The sequence below is a fragment of the Homalodisca vitripennis genome, chromosome 6 (assembly GCF_021130785.1).
Source record: "Homalodisca vitripennis isolate AUS2020 chromosome 6, UT_GWSS_2.1, whole genome shotgun sequence".
In the NCBI taxonomy this organism is placed as follows: Eukaryota; Metazoa; Arthropoda; class Insecta; order Hemiptera; family Cicadellidae; genus Homalodisca; species Homalodisca vitripennis.
Genome location: NC_060212.1, coordinates 14,078,065 through 14,095,873, shown reverse-complemented (window position 1 = coordinate 14,095,873; position 17,809 = coordinate 14,078,065). Strand labels below are relative to the sequence as shown.

General features: G+C 37.3%; 1 protein-coding gene across 1 annotated transcript; it reads right to left on the bottom strand.

The window, feature by feature from the left end:
- Positions 1–228: 228 nt before the first annotated feature.
- Positions 229–17,161, bottom strand: LOC124364119 (glucose dehydrogenase [FAD, quinone]-like). The gene is made up of 2 exons (XM_046819324.1): positions 16,895–17,161; positions 229–2,095 (listed from the first exon to the last, which is right to left on the bottom strand). The coding sequence occupies exon 2, from the start codon at positions 1,903–1,905 to the stop codon at positions 259–261; it is 1,647 nt and encodes a 548-aa protein (XP_046675280.1). The 5' UTR covers positions 1,906–2,095; positions 16,895–17,161; the 3' UTR covers positions 229–258.
- Positions 17,162–17,809: the final 648 nt, after the last annotated feature.

Sequence of the window (17,809 nt, the reverse complement as noted above, 5' to 3'; positions counted from 1 at the left end):
GTTGAATGTTTCTGCTGAATGAATGTTTCCCCCCAAACCGGAGCACAAAACACCGTATCCTGTTATTTCCTTTGCGGGTCTTTGATGAAACATATTATATTTGAACCATTTACCTAGCATGTATCCATTTAGATACAACACCCTGAGGGTGTATACTCTCAGCAATATCACAAACACTGTATACTGAAAAGAAAGGAGTTAAAAAGTTGGTAAATTAAATAACCAAGATTTTGGATTCCATATTTTACTTCTCCGCACTTAACAAAATCCCCAGTGATTTTTGATCAAGTCCGAAGCTTTTTCCGCAACAGCGATTATGGGAGCGTTTGTGTTTCCGCTTGTAATTTTGGGCATGACTGAGCCATCCACCACTCTCAGGCTGGAGATTCCGATCACTCGCAGCTGTGGATCCACAACAGAGTCTCTATCTCCTCTAGGTCCCATCCGACAAGTCCCTACAGGATGGTAGACTGTCACTGACATATACTTGATCACACACCTCCAGTACGGTTCCGACTGAAACTGGAAAACGTTACATTCAGGAATGTCAATTCGTTGAACTCTGGCATTAAAACGTTTTAGGGCATCTGTGTTGACCAGTTTATTTGCAAATTCTATGGCTTCCAAGTTTTCAACGATATCTTGCTCCTCAGAAAAGTATCTGGGGTATATAAGGGGGTGGTCGAAAGGATTTGTGCTCTTGAGCAAAATCCTTCCACGGCTCTTTGGTTGCACCAAAGATGGAGTAATGGATATTACAAAATTGTTTGCATTTATTTTCACCAGTGATCGAACAATTACCTCATCATAACCAAAAGTCCTCAAGCCCCGTTGGAGAATGGTTGAAGAATTAGCGGCTTGAGAGGTAAAATAGAATTGAATATTGTGACTTTTAGCTTGAGAAGTTTTAATGAATCCCGCTATGCTAAGAAAATTTGGACCAGAAAATTCTCCTCTTGAATTTATCAAAAACTGAAACATACTTTCTATTGGGTCTGGGGTTGAAGTATGGATATCCAATGTCACTATGAAACCTCTCATAATTGTGTGATCTTGAAGGTTGTACCCAACTTTCGAGTTTTGTACAACTTTAATCCCCAATTTATTAAGATGTCTTCGAGGCCCAATGCCAGATAGCATTAATAATTGTGGTGAATTGATACTTCCTGCTGAAAGAATGACTTCTTTTGTGGCCAAAGTTCTCAAGATTTTCCCTTTTTTTGAAAACTCGACTCCATAAGCAGTATTTTTATCATTTATTAAGACCTTGAGCACTAATGAGTTTGTTGAAATTTTAAGATTAGGTCTTTTTTGGAAATCGCGTAAAAAGGCTTTTGCTGTACTGCATCTCCTCGCATTTTCTAGTGTTCCTTGCAGAAGAAAGAATCCCTCATGGTGTTCAGCATTTACATCGCTAAAGGACTGATAGCTCAGCTCGTGAAACCCTTTTGAGAACAAATCAGTGAAGAAATTAATGTTCCTCTTGAAAGACTCAATTTTTAAATACCCTCCCTTATTGTGATATCTGAAAACCTGCCTATTTTTCAACACTGTTTCAGACCTTAAATCCTCTGACTTTTGGAAGTAAGGTAACATGTCTTTGTAGCTCCATCCAGGATTGCCCATGTTTTCCCAATCATCAAAATCCTTCGGGTTTCCTCTGACGTATAGCATGGCATTGATTGAGCTGGACCCTCCCAACATCTTTCCTCTTGGCCAGTAGCAACTCTTGTTAGCACTGCCCTGACAGTTGGAGGGATCTGGTTCCGTTTGGTACTGCCAGTCGAGATCTGTCCGAACCACTGCAGCGGCAAGCCCTGGTACCTCAGTAGTCACAGTCGGATTCCCTCCAGCCTCCAGCAGTAAAACATTCCAGTCTGGATTCTCCGTTAGCCTGTTGGCCATCACTGCCCCGGCCGACCCTGCTCCCACAATGATGAAGTCGAAGATCTCTCCATCCTTCACATCATAGTCAGCGTAATCGATATTGTCCACTAGCTCACATTCTGCGGTCTCCACAGCATCCCGCAGTTGCCGGATATAAACTGATCCTGGGTCATCACGAGAAGCAAGGCAACTTTGTTCCTCCGCAGATCTGAAACGTGACAGAATGGTTCAATAATTATATATTTATTTTGTTTCGTAAAATAATTCATGCAAATTTAGAGATTAGTAAAAGTTCAAAAACACTAAAAAAAAAATTGTTCATGCTTAAAGATTGTAATGGCAATAACAATAGTATTGGATATTGAGTTCAATGGTTAAAAAAGAGTTGGAATCTTTAGCTTTTACTGACTGATATTTTTGGTACATGTGGTATTCTTTTAAATGCCACTAAACATGAAATAAAATAAGCTGTGACATATACGCACATAGAAGCCTTTTACTTAAAGGAAGTCTAACTAGACATTTTTTTACAAAATATTCTTTTTACTTTTTTGTTGTTTATTATGCATTGAAATCTCCTCTTTTAAATGGTATATTACTTTTTAATTTATCTCAATTGGGTCTTTTAAAAATATATTTCTTATAAACTATGTCAATGTTATTTCGGTCCAGGACATTGGCACATGGTGCAAATGTAACCAATCTTTATTAGACCAAACATAGCATGAACATAAAAATCATTTCAACATCTCAAAAGAGATCATGACAAATTGAGCCTATGTTTTGGGACTTGACGCTCAAAACAGCTTTTCGAAAAGCGTCTAAAGGGCAAAATACTGAATCCAAAGAGTTGATGAATAATGTTATATGGTCTGTGATCCCAAAAAGGGCCTTTGTAATATTACTTACTCTGAATTATGTTGTTTTTACAGCAAGTCGTGCATTTAATGATGGTTATATAAGTGGAGTAAATCTATGGAGCATTTAAGTTTGAGTGTAGGAAAACATCTGGTGAATTCTATCAAGGAGCAAATTAAACTGCAAAAATTTGAAAAAGCATCTAATGACCTTGAAAAGAAAATAAGCAGGCCAGGACTCTTAAAAAAGGAAGCTTGAGGATCTACTTTATAAACAAGAGGATCCAGACAACTAAACACTCTCATGGACATTTCTAAACAGTTACATAGCTTTACTTTTGTTTCTTTTTGTGATTTCCTAAAACTTGCGTTTTAAATATTTTTATGCCACTTTTTCAGCTCAGGAAGATCCTACAATAGTGAAATTTGTACTACATATCTTTTGTAATATAAGCTAATCATAGACAATAAGGGTTTAAAAAAACTTTAACTGTAGGTGTTGGAAAAATGTTTTTAAATAATTGTTGGACATGCTGTAGATGGAGCTTATATTGGTCACAGTTAAATTACATTGTCACTGTGTAATTTAAAATTGTTGGACAGTTTATTTACATAATATACATTGTTTTTGTAAAAATATGTCTGTTAAATTTGGTTTATCTTGTGTGTGTGTGTGTGTGTGTGTGTGTGTGTGTGTGTGTGTGTGTGTGTGTGTGTGTGTGTGTGTGTGTGTGTGTGTGTGTGTGTGTGTGTGTGTCTAAATAAAAGTCCCAAGAATGATAAGAAAAAAATTCAGAGTCTTAGCTAGCTTGATTAGTTATAGAGATAAATGGCATAAAGTTAACATTATGGAAGATAGGGAGTTAGATTACCCTTAATTCTCGTATTAATATTCAACATGTAATAAAAAGTCAGTTCGAACAGTCCTAAAAAACACAGACAAGCTTTCTGTGTAGCACAATATTCTGAATCCTAGCTTACCCTACCATGAATGGTGGCAGTCTAAAGTGTATTTACAATGAATTGTAGGTTTTATGAAAAGTTTATAAGAATAATGAAACTCTTATAGGTTACTGGTGAAAATTTTGATACCAAATATTTTTTGCTAAGAAAACAATGATCGAACGGTAAAGGTTTTACTAAATGTCATCCCTTCCTATAATACAATAATCAATTTAATAATGTTGTTTAACTTGTGATTAATAACCAGCTGATTGTTGCATTTAAAAGATGACATTACTAGATCACTGTTGCTATGTTATACAAGATTATAAATTTTTATAATACGGTACATTTTGTATGAACGATATTTTAAAATTTGTTTGTGTACTGTTAAGATCAATGAAGTAAAACGACTAAACAATTAAAAAAATTGGATGTATTTAACTTTTTAACCAGACTCAGGCGTATTGGTGAAGGTTACTTTAAATACTGTATTAAATATCATTTAGTTTGAAGGTTTCAAAAAATTTAAAATGTATAATTTATAAAATATAAACTGTATAAAGATGATAAATCAGGATAATATTTAATTAAACTATTGTGAATAAATGTCTGTCTACATATAATACATGTAGTTAACACCTTCACTGAGTGATACTGAGTACTTTTAAACATCCAGTACGCACTATTGTGTCTGTCGCTGTCAACACCTCAAGCTAGTGTGCAGTAGCTCTTAAGCTATAATACATGTAGTTAACACCTTCACTGAGTGATACTGAGTACTTTTAAACATCCAGTACGCACTATTGTGTCTGTCGCTGTCAACACCTCAAGCTAGTGTGCAGTAGCTCTTAAGCTATAATACATGTAGTTAACACCTTCACTGAGTGATACTGAGTACTTTTAAACATCCAGTACGCACTATTGTGTCTGTCGCTGTCAACACCTCAAGCTAGTGTGCAGTAGCTCTTAAGCTATAATACATGTAGTTAACACCTTCACTGAGTGATACTGAGTACTTTTAAACATCCAGTACGCACTATTGTGTCTGTCGCTGTCAACACCTCAAGCTAGTGTGCAGTAGCTCTTAAGCTATAATACATGTAATTAACACTTTCACTGAGTGATCCGGAGTACTAATAAACATCCAGTACGCACTATTGTGTCTGTCGCTGTCAACACCTCAAGCTAGTGTGCAGTAGCTCTTAAGCTATAATACATGTAGTTAACACCTTCACTGAGTGATACTGAGTACTTTTAAACATCCAGTACGCACTATTGTGTCTGTCGCTGTCAACACCTCAAGCTAGTGTGCAGTAGCTCTTAAGCTATAATACATGTAATTAACACTTTCATCGAGTGATACTGAGTACTAATAAACATCCAGTACGCACTATTGTGTCTGTCGCTGTCAACACCTCAAGCTAGTGTGCAGTAGCTCTTAAGCTATAATACATGTAGTTAACACCTTCACTGAGTGATACTGAGTACTTTTAAACATCCAGTACGCACTATTGTGTCTGTCGCTGTCAACACCTCAAGCTAGTGTGCAGTAGCTCTTAAGCTATAATACATGTAGTTAACACCTTCATCGAGTGATACTGAGTACTATTAAACATCTAGTACGCAATATTGTGTCTCTCGCTGTCAACACCTCAAGCTAGTGTGCAGTAGCTCTTAAGCTATAATACATGTAATTAACACTTTCACTGAGTGATCCGGAGTACTAATAAACATCCAGTACGCACTATTGTTTCTGTCGCTGTCAACACCTCAAGCTAGTGTGCAGTAGCTCTTAAGCTATAATACATGTAATTAACACTTTCACTGAGTGATCCGGAGTACTAATAAACATCCAGTACGCACTATTGTTTCTGTCGCTGTCAACGCCTGAGCTAGTGTGCAGTAGCCCTTAAGCTATAATACATGTAATTAACACTTTCACTGAGTGATCCGGAGTACTAATAAACATCCAGTACGCACTATTGTGTCTGTCGCTGTCAACGCCTGAGCTAGTGTGCAGTAGCTCTTAAGCTATAATACATGTAATTAACACTTTCACTGAGTGATCCGGAGTACTAATAAACATCCAGTACGCACTATTGTGTCTGTCGCTGTCAACGCCTGAGCTAGTGTGCAGTAGCCCTTAAGCTATAATACATGTAGTTAACACCTTCACTGAGTGATACTGAGTACTAATAAACATCCAGTACGCACTATTGTGTCTGTCGCTGTCAACGCCTGAGCTAGTGTGTGCAGTAGCCCTTAAGCTATAATACATGTAGTTAACACCTTCACTGAGTGATACTGAGTACTAATAAAAATCCAGTACGTACGCACTATTGTGTCTGTCGCTGTCAACGCCTGAGCTAGTGTGCAGTAGCCCTTAAGCTATAATACATGTAATTAACACTTTCACTGAGTGATACTGAGTACTAATAAAAATCCAGTACGCACTATTGTGTCTGTCGCTGTCAACGCCTGAGCTAGTGTGCAGTAGCCCTTAAGCTATAATACATGTAGTTAACACCTTCACTGAGTGATACTGAGTACTAATAAACATCCAGTACGCACTATTGTGTCTGTCGCTGTCAACGCCTGAGCTAGTGTGCAGTAGCCCTTAAGCTATAATACATGTAGTTAACACCTTCACTGAGTGATACTGAGTACTAATAAACATCCAGTACGCACTATTGTGTCTGTCGCTGTCAACACCTCAAGCTAGTGTGCAGTAGCCCTTAAGCTATAATACATGTAGTTAACACCTTCACTGAGTGATACTGAGTACTAATAAACATCCAGTACGCACTATTGTGTCTGTCGCTGTCAACGCCTGAGCTAGTGTGCAGTAGCCCTTAAGCTATAATACATGTAGTTAACACCTTCACTGAGTGATACTGAGTACTAATAAACATCCAGTACGCACTATTGTTTCTGTCGCTGTCAACGCCTGAGCTAGTGTGCAGTAGCCCTTAAGCTATAATACATGTAATTAACACTTTCACTGAGTGATCCAGAGTACTAATAAACATCCAGTACGCACTATTGTGTCTGTCGCTGTCAACGCCTGAGCTAGTGTGCAGTAGCTCTTAAGCTATACTACATGTAATTAACACTTTCACTGAGTGATCCGGAGTACTAATAAACATCCAGTACGCACTATTGTGTCTGTCGCTGTCAACGCCTGAGCTAGTGTGCAGTAGCTCTTAAGCTATAATACATGTAATTAACACTTTCACTGAGTGATCCAGAGTACTAATAAACATCCAGTACGCACTATTGTGTCTGTCGCTGTCAACGCCTGAGCTAGTGTGCAGTAGCTCTTAAGCTATAATACATGTAATTAACACTTTCACTGAGTGATCCAGAGTACTAATAAACATCCAGTACGCACTATTGTGTCTGTCGCTGTCAACGCCTGAGCTAGTGTGCAGTAGCTCTTAAGCTATAATACATGTAATTAACACTTTCACTGAGTGATCCGGAGTACTAATAAACATCCAGTACGCACTATTGTGTGCAGTAGCCCTTAAGCTATAATACATGTAATTAACACTTTCACTGAGTGATCCGGAGAGTACTTTTAAACATCTAGTACGCACTATTGTGTCTGTCGCTGTCAACGCCTGAGCTAGTGTGCAGTAGCTCTTAAGCTATAATACATGTAATTAACACTTTCACTGAGTGATCCGGAGTACTAATAAACATCCAGTACGCACTATTGTGTGCAGTAGCCCTTAAGCTATAATACATGTAATTAACACTTTCACTGAGTGATCCGGAGTACTAATAAACATCCAGTACGCACTATTGTGTGCAGTAGCCCTTAAGCTATAATACATGTAATTATTAACACTTTCACTGAGTGATCCGGAGTACTTTTATACATCTAGTACGCACTATTGTGTCTGTCGCTGTCAACGCCTGAGCTAGTGTGCAGTAGCTCTTAAGCTATAATACATGTAATTAACACTTTCACTGAGTGATCCGGAGTACTAATAAACATCCAGTACGCACTATTGTTTCTGTCGCTGTCAACGCCTGAGCTAGTGTGCAGTAGCCCTTAAGCTATAATACATGTAATTAATACTTTCACTGAGTGATCCGGAGTACTAATAAACATCCAGTACGCACTATTGTGTCTGTTCCTGTCAACGCCTGAGCTAGTGTGCAGTAGCTCTTAAGCTATAATACACGTAGTTAACACCTTCACTGAGTGATCCGGAGTACTAATAAACATCCGGTACGCACTATTGTGTCTGTCGCTGTCAACGCCTGAGCTAGTGTGCAGTAGCTCTTAAGCTATAATACATGTAATTAACACTTTCACTGAGTGATCCAGAGTACTAATAAACATCCAGTACGCACTATTGTGTCTGTTCCTGTCAACGCCTGAGCTAGTGTGCAGTAGCTCTTAAGCTATAATACACGTAGTTAACACCTTCACTGAGTGATCCGGGAGTACTAATAAACATCCGGTACGCACTATTGTGTCTGTCGCTGCCAACGCCTGAGCTAGTGTGCAGTAGCTCTTAAGGTATAATACACATAGTTTACACCTTTACAGTGTGATCGGGAGTACTATTAAACATCCAGTACGCACTATTGTGTCTGTTCCTGTCAACGCCTGAGCTAGTGTGCAGTAGCTCTTAAGCTATAATACACGTAGTTAACACCTTCACTGAGTGATCCGGAGTACTAATAAACATCCGGTACGCACTATTGTGTCTGTCGCTGTCAACGCCTGAGCTAGTGTGCAGTAGCTCTTAAGCTATAATACACATAGTTTACACCTTCACAGTGTGATCGGGAGTACTATTAAACATCCAGTACGCACTATTGTGTCTGTTCCTGTCAACGCCTGAGCTAGTGTGCAGTAGCTCTTAAGCTATAATACACGTAGTTTACACCTTCACTGAGTGATCGGGAGTACTATTAAACATCTAGTACGCACTATTGTGTCTGTCGCTGTCAACGCCTGAGCTAGTGTGCAGTAGCTCTTAAGCTATAATACATGTAGTTAACACCTTCACTGAGTGATCGGGAGTACTATTAAACATCCAGTACGCACTATTGTGTCTGTCGCTGTCAACACCTGAAGCTAGTGTGCAGTAGCTCTTAAGCTATAATACATGTAGTTAACACCTTCACTGAGTGATCCGGAGTACTAATAAACATCCAGTACGCACTATTGTGTCTGTCGCTGTCAACACCTCAAGCTAGTGTGCAGTAGCTCTTAAGCTATAATACATGTAGTTAACACCTTCACTGAGTGATCGGGAGTACTATTAAACATCCAGTACGCACTATTGTGTCTGTCGCTGTCAACACCTTGAAGCTAGTGTGCAGTAGCTCTTAAGCTATAATACATGTAGTTAACACCTTCACTGAGTGATCGGGAGTACTATTAAACATCCAGTACGCACTATTGTGTCTGTCGCTGTCAACACCTTGAAGCTAGTGTGCAGTAGCTCTTAAGCTATAATACATGTAGTTAACACCTTCACTGAGTGATACTGAGTACTTTTAAACATCCAGTACGCACTATTGTGTCTGTCGCTGTCAACACCTCAAGCTAGTGTGCAGTAGCTCTTAAGCTATAATACATGTAATTAACACTTTCACTGAGTGATCCGGAGTACTAATAAACATCCAGTACGCACTATTGTGTCTGTCGCTGTCAACACCTCAAGCTAGTGTGCAGTAGCTCTTAAGCTATAATACATGTAGTTAACACCTTCACTGAGTGATACTGAGTACTATTAAACATCCAGTACGCACTATTGTGTCTGTCGCTGTCAACACCTTGAGCTAGTGTGCAGTAGCTCTTAAGCTATAATACATGTAGTTAACACCTTCACTGAGTGATACTGAGTACTATTAAACATCTAGTACGCACTATTGTGTCTGTCGCTGTCAACACCTCAAGCTAGTGTGCAGTAGCTCTTAAGCTATAATACATGTAGTTAACACCTTCACTGAGTGATCCGGAGTACTAATAAACATCCAGTACGCACTATTGTGTCTGTCGCTGTCAACACCTCAAGCTAGTGTGCAGTAGCTCTTAAGCTATAATACATGTAATTAACACTTTCACTGAGTGATCCGGAGTACTAATAAACATCCAGTACGCACTATTGTGTCTGTCGCTGTCAACGCCTGAGCTAGTGTGCAGTAGCTCTTAAGCTATAATACATGTAATTAACACTTTCACTGAGTGATCCGGAGTACTAATAAACATCCAGTACGCACTATTGTGTCTGTCGCTGTCAACGCCTGAGCTAGTGTGCAGTAGCTCTTAAGCTATAATACATGTAGTTAACACCTTCACTGAGTGATACTGAGTACTATTAAACATCCAGTACGCACTATTGTGTCTGTCGCTGTCAACGCCTGAGCTAGTGTGCAGTAGCTCTTAAGCTATAATACATGTAATTAACACTTTCACTGAGTGATCCAGAGTACTAATAAACATCCAGTACGCACTATTGTGTCTGTCGCTGTCAACACCTGAGCTAGTGTGCAGTAGCTCTTAAGCTATAATACATGTAATTAACACTTTCACTGAGTGATCCGGAGTACTAATAAACATCCAGTACGCACTATTGTGTCTGTCGCTGTCAACGCCTGAGCTAGTGTGCAGTAGCTCTTAAGCTATAATACATGTAATTAACACTTTCACTGAGTGATCCAGAGTACTAATAAACATCCAGTACGCACTATTGTGTCTGTCGCTGTCAACGCCTGAGCTAGTGTGCAGTAGCTCTTAAGCTATAATACATGTAATTAACACTTTCACTGAGTGATCCGGAGTACTAATAAACATCCAGTACGCACTATTGTGTGCAGTAGCCCTTAAGCTATAATACATGTAATTAACACTTTCACTGAGTGATCCGGAGTACTTTTTAAACATCTAGTACGCACTATTGTGTCTGTCGCTGTCAACGCCTGAGCTAGTGTGCAGTAGCTCTTAAGCTATAATACATGTAATTAACACTTTCACTGAGTGATCCGGAGTACTAATAAACATCCAGTACGCACTATTGTGTGCAGTAGCCCTTAAGCTATAATACATGTAATTAACACTTTCACTGAGTGATCCGGAGTACTAATAAACATCCAGTACGCACTATTGTGTGCAGTAGCTCTTAAGCTATAATACATGTAATTAACACTTTCACTGAGTGATCCAGAGTACTAATAAACATCCAGTACGCACTATTGTGTCTGTCGCTGTCAACGCCTGAGCTAGTGTGCAGTAGCTCTTAAGCTATAATACATGTAATTAACACTTTCACTGAGTGATCCGGAGTACTAATAAACATCCAGTACGCACTATTGTGTGCAGTAGCCCTTAAGCTATAATACATGTAATTAACACTTTCACTGAGTGATCCGGAGTACTTTTAAACATCTAGTACGCACTATTGTGTCTGTCGCTGTTAACACCTTGAGCTACTGTGCTATAGCTCTTAAGCTATAGTACATGTAGTTGACACCTTCACTGAGTGATCGGGAGTACTATTAAACATCAAGTACGCACTATTGTGTCTGTCGCTGTCAACACCTTGAGCTACTGTGCTATAGCTCTTAAGCTATAGTACATGTAGTTGACACCTTCACTGAGTGATCGGGAGTACTATTAAACATCAAGTACGCACTATTGTGTCTGTCGCTGTTAACACCTTGAGCTACTGTGCTATAGCTCTTAAGCTATAGTACGTGTAGTTGACACCTTCACTGAGTGATCGGGAGTACTATTAAACATCAAGTACGCACTATTGTGTCTGTCGCTGTCAACACCTTGAGCTACTGTGCTATAGCTCTTAAGCTATAGTACATGTAGTTGACACCTTCACTGAGTGATCGGGAGTACTATTAAACATCAAGTACGCACTATTGTGTCTGTCGCTGTTAACACCTTGAGCTACTGTGCTATAGCTCTTAAGCTATAGTACATGTAGTTGACACCTTCACTGAGTGATCGGGAGTACTGTTAAACATCAAGTACGCACTATTGTGTCTGTCGCTGTTAACACCTTGAGCTACTGTGCTATAGCTCTTAAGCTATAGTACATGTAGTTGACACCTTCACCGAGTGATCCGGACTACGAATAAACATTCAGTACACACTAGGGCGTCTGTTACAGACAATGTGTTAAATGAGGAATTCGTGGAACCAATTAAGAAGTAGTTAACATCTACTCTAATCACAGACAATTGAAAACCCAGACGTCACACTGAGGTTAATAACTAGAACAATAACGGTCGCATTAAATCCACGTTCCTATTGTGGAACCTTTCTTGCTGTACACCCGCATCGAACTTTGTTGTCAGTTTTATGTAAAGGAAAAATAAATGAACAGTGTCATAATCTGTAACAATAAACAAAATACAGTAGTTTGTTATCGTAAACAATATACTGTTCTATTGTGTGCATTCAAATGTATTGAGACAACATATTTTTGGGGCTCAAAGATGTTTGAATTTTCTATAAGATAACGGTGTATCTATTTAGTTTTGTAGGCCTACATTCCGTAAATACGTAATTTGTTGTGAACTTACTTTAAAAGGCAGAAGTATTTTAAAATATAAAATATATTTCTGTAAAATTTGGTTGTACTTTAAAAAATTCTCTTAATTAAACGGTGAGTAAAGTGGTGGAAATAGGTATTCTTAGACTAGACATTGTCATTATAGGCCTACTACTTCAGTATGATATAACAACTCTCAAAATTAACCCCAGGAAAACACGTTAATATTTATATTGGTGTGTCAGGTAAACATTAAATACCATGTTTGAAATAATCACCTGTTAGTAACCTAAAATATTAACTAAGGGAAATATATTTATTTCTGTTCGTTATCGTCCAAATACTGGGAGAATGACCAAGTACGCCACTGAGAAGGTAGATATATCTATTTATAATAGTACAAACTTTGCAACAATTTTAGAATATTAAATAATAAACAAAGTCACAATTCATTACTCACGTAGTCTTAAAGCCAAGCATTAGTAAATGCTTGTTATTTTGACCTAGGTTATGGTGTAATCGAATGCACGTTTACTGCATTTTTGTACAGATAAAAAAGTAACACAACGTTTCGAGATTTGCAATCTGATCTCTTTTTCAGGCAAATCATCTTTGTTATAGGTGGTTGGTTGGTGAATGCAAACCTATTGTGACCTGTATTCTGTATTTCAGTTTTAACAATTTGTGTTTTGTTTTTATTGCGTGCGTGTTTTAGAGTTAGTGAAGTTGACACACAACATGGTGGTTGTGATCCCTGACTTATGCGTGACACAACGCTCTTGTAAGATTTGTTTATTATAACCTAGTTTGTAATTATGTGTTAGGTTAGTTATTTACCTGAAGAGGAGATCGGATTGCACATCTCGAAACGCGGCGTTACTATTTTTGCGTCACTAAACCATGGCAAATGTTCGGAAAAAATCATATTTTCTTCACAAGCCGTTCATCGTCAAATACAAACTTCAAAAAAGTTCATTAATTAACAAATTATTCTCAGATTCCATTACATATTGACCCCATTACGCTTCGCTCTTAATGGTTGTCTTCTTTAACTGCGGTTTTACAATTAAAAGTAAGTTAAAGAAAGTACAGGGTTTATCAAACTCTCTAATCGTATTAGTTGTTTAAACCATACGCATGTCTCTTAAAGTAATGAAAATAACCTGTGACTTACTTACGTGAAACATGAGGTACACAACAATAGACTAGCTGATAACAGAGAGGCAACAACATACATGATAAGACTGTAGTCAGTTACTGGTAACATTTTCCTGTTAAGAGGCACGTCACGATGTCATTGTCTTCCTATCTGGTCATTAGCTGATGAAGCTAAAGTAGTATTTATCATATTATGTTAATGGTTATTCATAAATGGTATCTGTTATTCTAGTTACCGTTTGAACGCGCTACTGTTTATGCGGATTGATAATGAAAAGGCTAAGTTTACTCTTGTACTGCCAATAGAGAACGTGTTATGGGCAGGGAAAAATTACCTCTAAAGGAAATGTCATAGGAAAATAATAGTTTTTGTCTAAAGTTTGCAATTGGCGATGGATCATTTGTAACGATAACGAGTAATACATAACGGACATTTGGCATCGTTTGATGTTACAAAAAAAGTATATCACTAATTTTCAATAGGACGTAGGCAACAAAGAAACGTGTTGTGGAATAGATTAAAACTGCTGGCCTAACAGCCATAAGATAAAATGGGATGAACCAGTATAACGTAAAACGATGAAAGCTTCATACACACGGTAAACAAATCAACCGTAAAGTACACCAATTTATAAGATACTAACATCAAAAGGGGGGTGAGAGGAGAAGAGAGGGAGAGAGAAAGAAAGATTGGAGTGGGCAGGGAGGGGGAGAGAGAGAGGGAGGGAGGGAGGGAGGGGGGGAGAGAGAGAGAGAGAGAGAGAGAGAGAGAGAGAGAGAGAGAGAGAGAGAGAGAGGAGAGAGAGAGAGAGAGAGAGAGAGAGAGAGAGAGAGAGAGAGAGAGAGAGAGAGAGAGAGAGAGAGAGAGGAGAGAGAGAGAGAGAGAGAGAGAGAGAGAAAATGGCAATTGCTAGCTGCTCAATTTAAGGTGTTTGAAACTAGGATCTGATTCATCTTTGTATCCTGTTGTTGCCGAAAACAGTAGAGGAGGAAACTACTTTATTTCATAGAAATTTAACTACGAGTTGTGTAACTCGTATATTGTGTAATTTATATTTTGCCATAAGGAAAAATCTGTATTTTACCTTGGAGCAATGAGGTTCGGTTGGTCAGTGTTGCCAAACACCGCGGTATCTGGTAGGTTGATGAATGTGATGAGGTAAGTGAATAGCTGAGCAGTGCAGCCAACCATAACAATTGATCTCCGAGCATACCTGTCTTCTGATCCAAATATTAAACTGAAGAAACTCTCAGAGTATCCATTTATAGTACAAATTGCATTGAATCCCCACGGTTAGTCATAATAGAAAATATGCACGAGTCTACAATATAAAAATGCTTGAAGCAAACCGAAGTAGAAGAGCATCATCTACTCATCACGAAACCAACTCAAGAAATTGACCTGCCAAATTTTACAGTGCCATCTCTTGCAACTTAACAACAATTTGAGTATCATAAATACCGAGTTCATGCATACTTTTGGCACCTTGTAGTTCCTCTACTTAGCATCTTTGTGGTTTCTGTGTCACCAAGGCAAGTCCTTATATCTCGAATTGAAAATGTAACTGTCTACATAAGAACACAAATCTAGGTTGTTGTAATATTAAATTGCATTTCTTTTATTTCTGAAAACAATGTGTTTTTTGAATACCAATGCAAATGATGAGATAGCTAACTGATTATTGTTATGCAAGTTGTATTATGTGTCGCAAACACTTCTTTATAAAGTGGTGATTTTGAACTATTTCCCATTTATGAAGTAGGTATAATGTGGTTAAAATGTTTCATTATACTAAGTTCATGCAAATACCTTGATATAAGATATAGGGCACACTTTTACTAAACAGCCATATTGTATTTATTATTGTGGAAAGGAAAATTTATCACTGTAAGCGTATTTAATTATTAATAAAAAGGATATTAATTTTAGGAGGTTTTTATTGACAGAATACATATACATAAATGAAACAAATAAGCAATGTACAATTAATTTTGAACTATCCAGCTGTACAAATATTCTTGTAGTGTTCAATTAATCTTTCTTTGTTATTTATGTTCAACTTGAAGTACTTGTGGAGATCCTGTATTAGATTTGGAATCCAAATTTAGATTTCTTCCAATGTTTATTGAACCTCTTCGACAAACTTTATTTTGAAATGTTACTCGTCTGGAACTACGGTGATTTTTTCCACTGTGTTGATTTTATCCGTGAACTGATGTGTCTCGAAAATGTGTCTGTTCTGGAGTTTTCTAAATTTGCAGGGAAGATTTTAATCCAAACTTTTGCTACTGGAATAGCAAGAACTCGTCTCCTTCTGGTGTTTAATACCACAAGAAGTTTGATTCCTTAATTTCATTCCTTGTTGTCCAAATACTTGTTTTGTTGTGGTGTGTGCTAAACTTCATTTCCTTCCAAGATATCGCTCTTGGAACAACTGGAATTTGTCTGCTTCTGGCGTTTCTTGAACAAGCACAAGAAATTTGGTTCCTGGTACATAAAAAACACTTGTACGAGGGATTTAATTCCAAGATTTCGCTCTTGAAACAACGGAAATTTTTCTGCTTCTGGCGTTTCTTGAACAAGCACAAGAAATTTGGTTCCTGGTACATAAAAAAACACTTGTACGAGGGATTTAATTCCAAGATTTCGCTCTTGAAACAACGGAAATTTTTCTGCTTCTGGCGTTTCTTGAACAAGCACAAGAAATTTGGTTCCTGGTACATAAAAAACACTTGTACGAGGGATTTAATTCCAAGATTTCGCTCTTGAAACAACGGAAATTTTTCTGCTTCTGGCGTTTCTTGAACAAGCACAAGAAATTTGGTTCCTGGTACATAAAAAACACTTGTACGAGGGATTTAATTCCAAGATTTCGCTCTTGAAACAACGGAAATTTTTCTGCTTCTGGCGTTTCTTGAACAAGCACAAGAAATTTGGTTCCTGGTACATAAAAAACACTTGTACGAGCGATTTAATTCCAAGATTTCGCTCTTGAAACAACGGAAATTTTTCTGCTTCTGGCGTTTCTTGAACAAGCACAAGAAATTTGGTTCCTGGTACATAAAAAACACTTGTACGAGCGATTTAATTCCAAGATTTCGCTCTTGAAACAACGGAAATTTTTCTGCTTCTGGCGTTTCTTGAACAAGCACAAGAAATTTGGTTCCTGGTACATACAAAACACTTGTACGAGGGATTTAATTCCAAGATTTCGCTCTTGAAACAACGGAAATTTTTCTGCTTCTGGCGTTTCTTGAACAAGCACAAGAAATTTGGTTCCTGGTACATAAAAAACACTTGTACGAGGGATTTAATTCCAAGATTTCGCTCTTGAAACAACGGAAATTTTTCTGCTTCTGGCGTTTCTTGAACAAGCACAAGAAATTTGGTTCTTCGATTTAGTTCCTGGAGCAGCAGAAACTGGTCTGCTTATTGTGGTTATTGAACAGTATGAAAAATATTTCATAATTTCACTCCTGGAGGAAAATAATGATATTTCTGTGTTAACTAACCTTGTATGAGAAATTTCATCCTGGCACCTCCAATCATTGTCTTCGTCTAATATGATCTTGTTACTGGAACCTTGAATTTACTTCAGTTGAACTATGTATATTTCATGTATCTCTGTTGATCTTGTGAATCATGTTCAGTTTGAAAAATAGGAGACAATTTGTTTTGTACACAAGTTTGTTTTGTAGTGTAAAAAAACTGTGTATTGCAGAATTAGAGACAGCTGGATTATCCAATTTTACTAATGTCGGATCTGATCATGTTTCTTCTTTCAATTTTGAATTTAGAATGATTTTTCGTAATTTATTACCATGGAAACAAAGTGTACAGTGATTTTATTGTAAATACAAGTTTAATAATGAAATATTTTAATCATTACATTTAATTATGACATCCCTTATGTTATCATAGTTTTAATTTTAATGTGTACTTACACTAATTGATTGGACTCGACTTCCTGTTTGTTCTCCTACAGACCATCGATACAGCTGTGTTATATAAGTAGAGTTGGACCTAGTCCAAATTTATACTCACTCACCATACTTTCATTCATACTTTTACTCACCATAAATAGTATTTTGGCAAGCAAAAAAATAAAACCTTTTTGCTGGCTCAGATAATTTTTGTGGTGAAGAATTAATTTGGTGAGATAATGTAAAATGTAAATATATTATGTAATCTGCGATTGCAGTTCTTCTAAAGAGTTTATTAAAAACTTAGAGTTTATTATAAACTTTGATAAATGATAAACCTATCTAAATTAACAATCTGAATTAATTAAAGATACAATAAGATTATAAATATATATATATATATATATATATATATATAAAACTTATATGTATATATATATATATATATATATATATATATATATATAGATTAATAGTAACGTATATATATATATATATATATAT

What these genes read in the sequence shown, in the direction of transcription:
- LOC124364119 (XM_046819324.1), bottom strand. Translation starts at nt 1,905, where the DNA reads ATGGCCAACAGGCTAACGGAGAATCCAGACTGGAATGTTTTACTGCTG.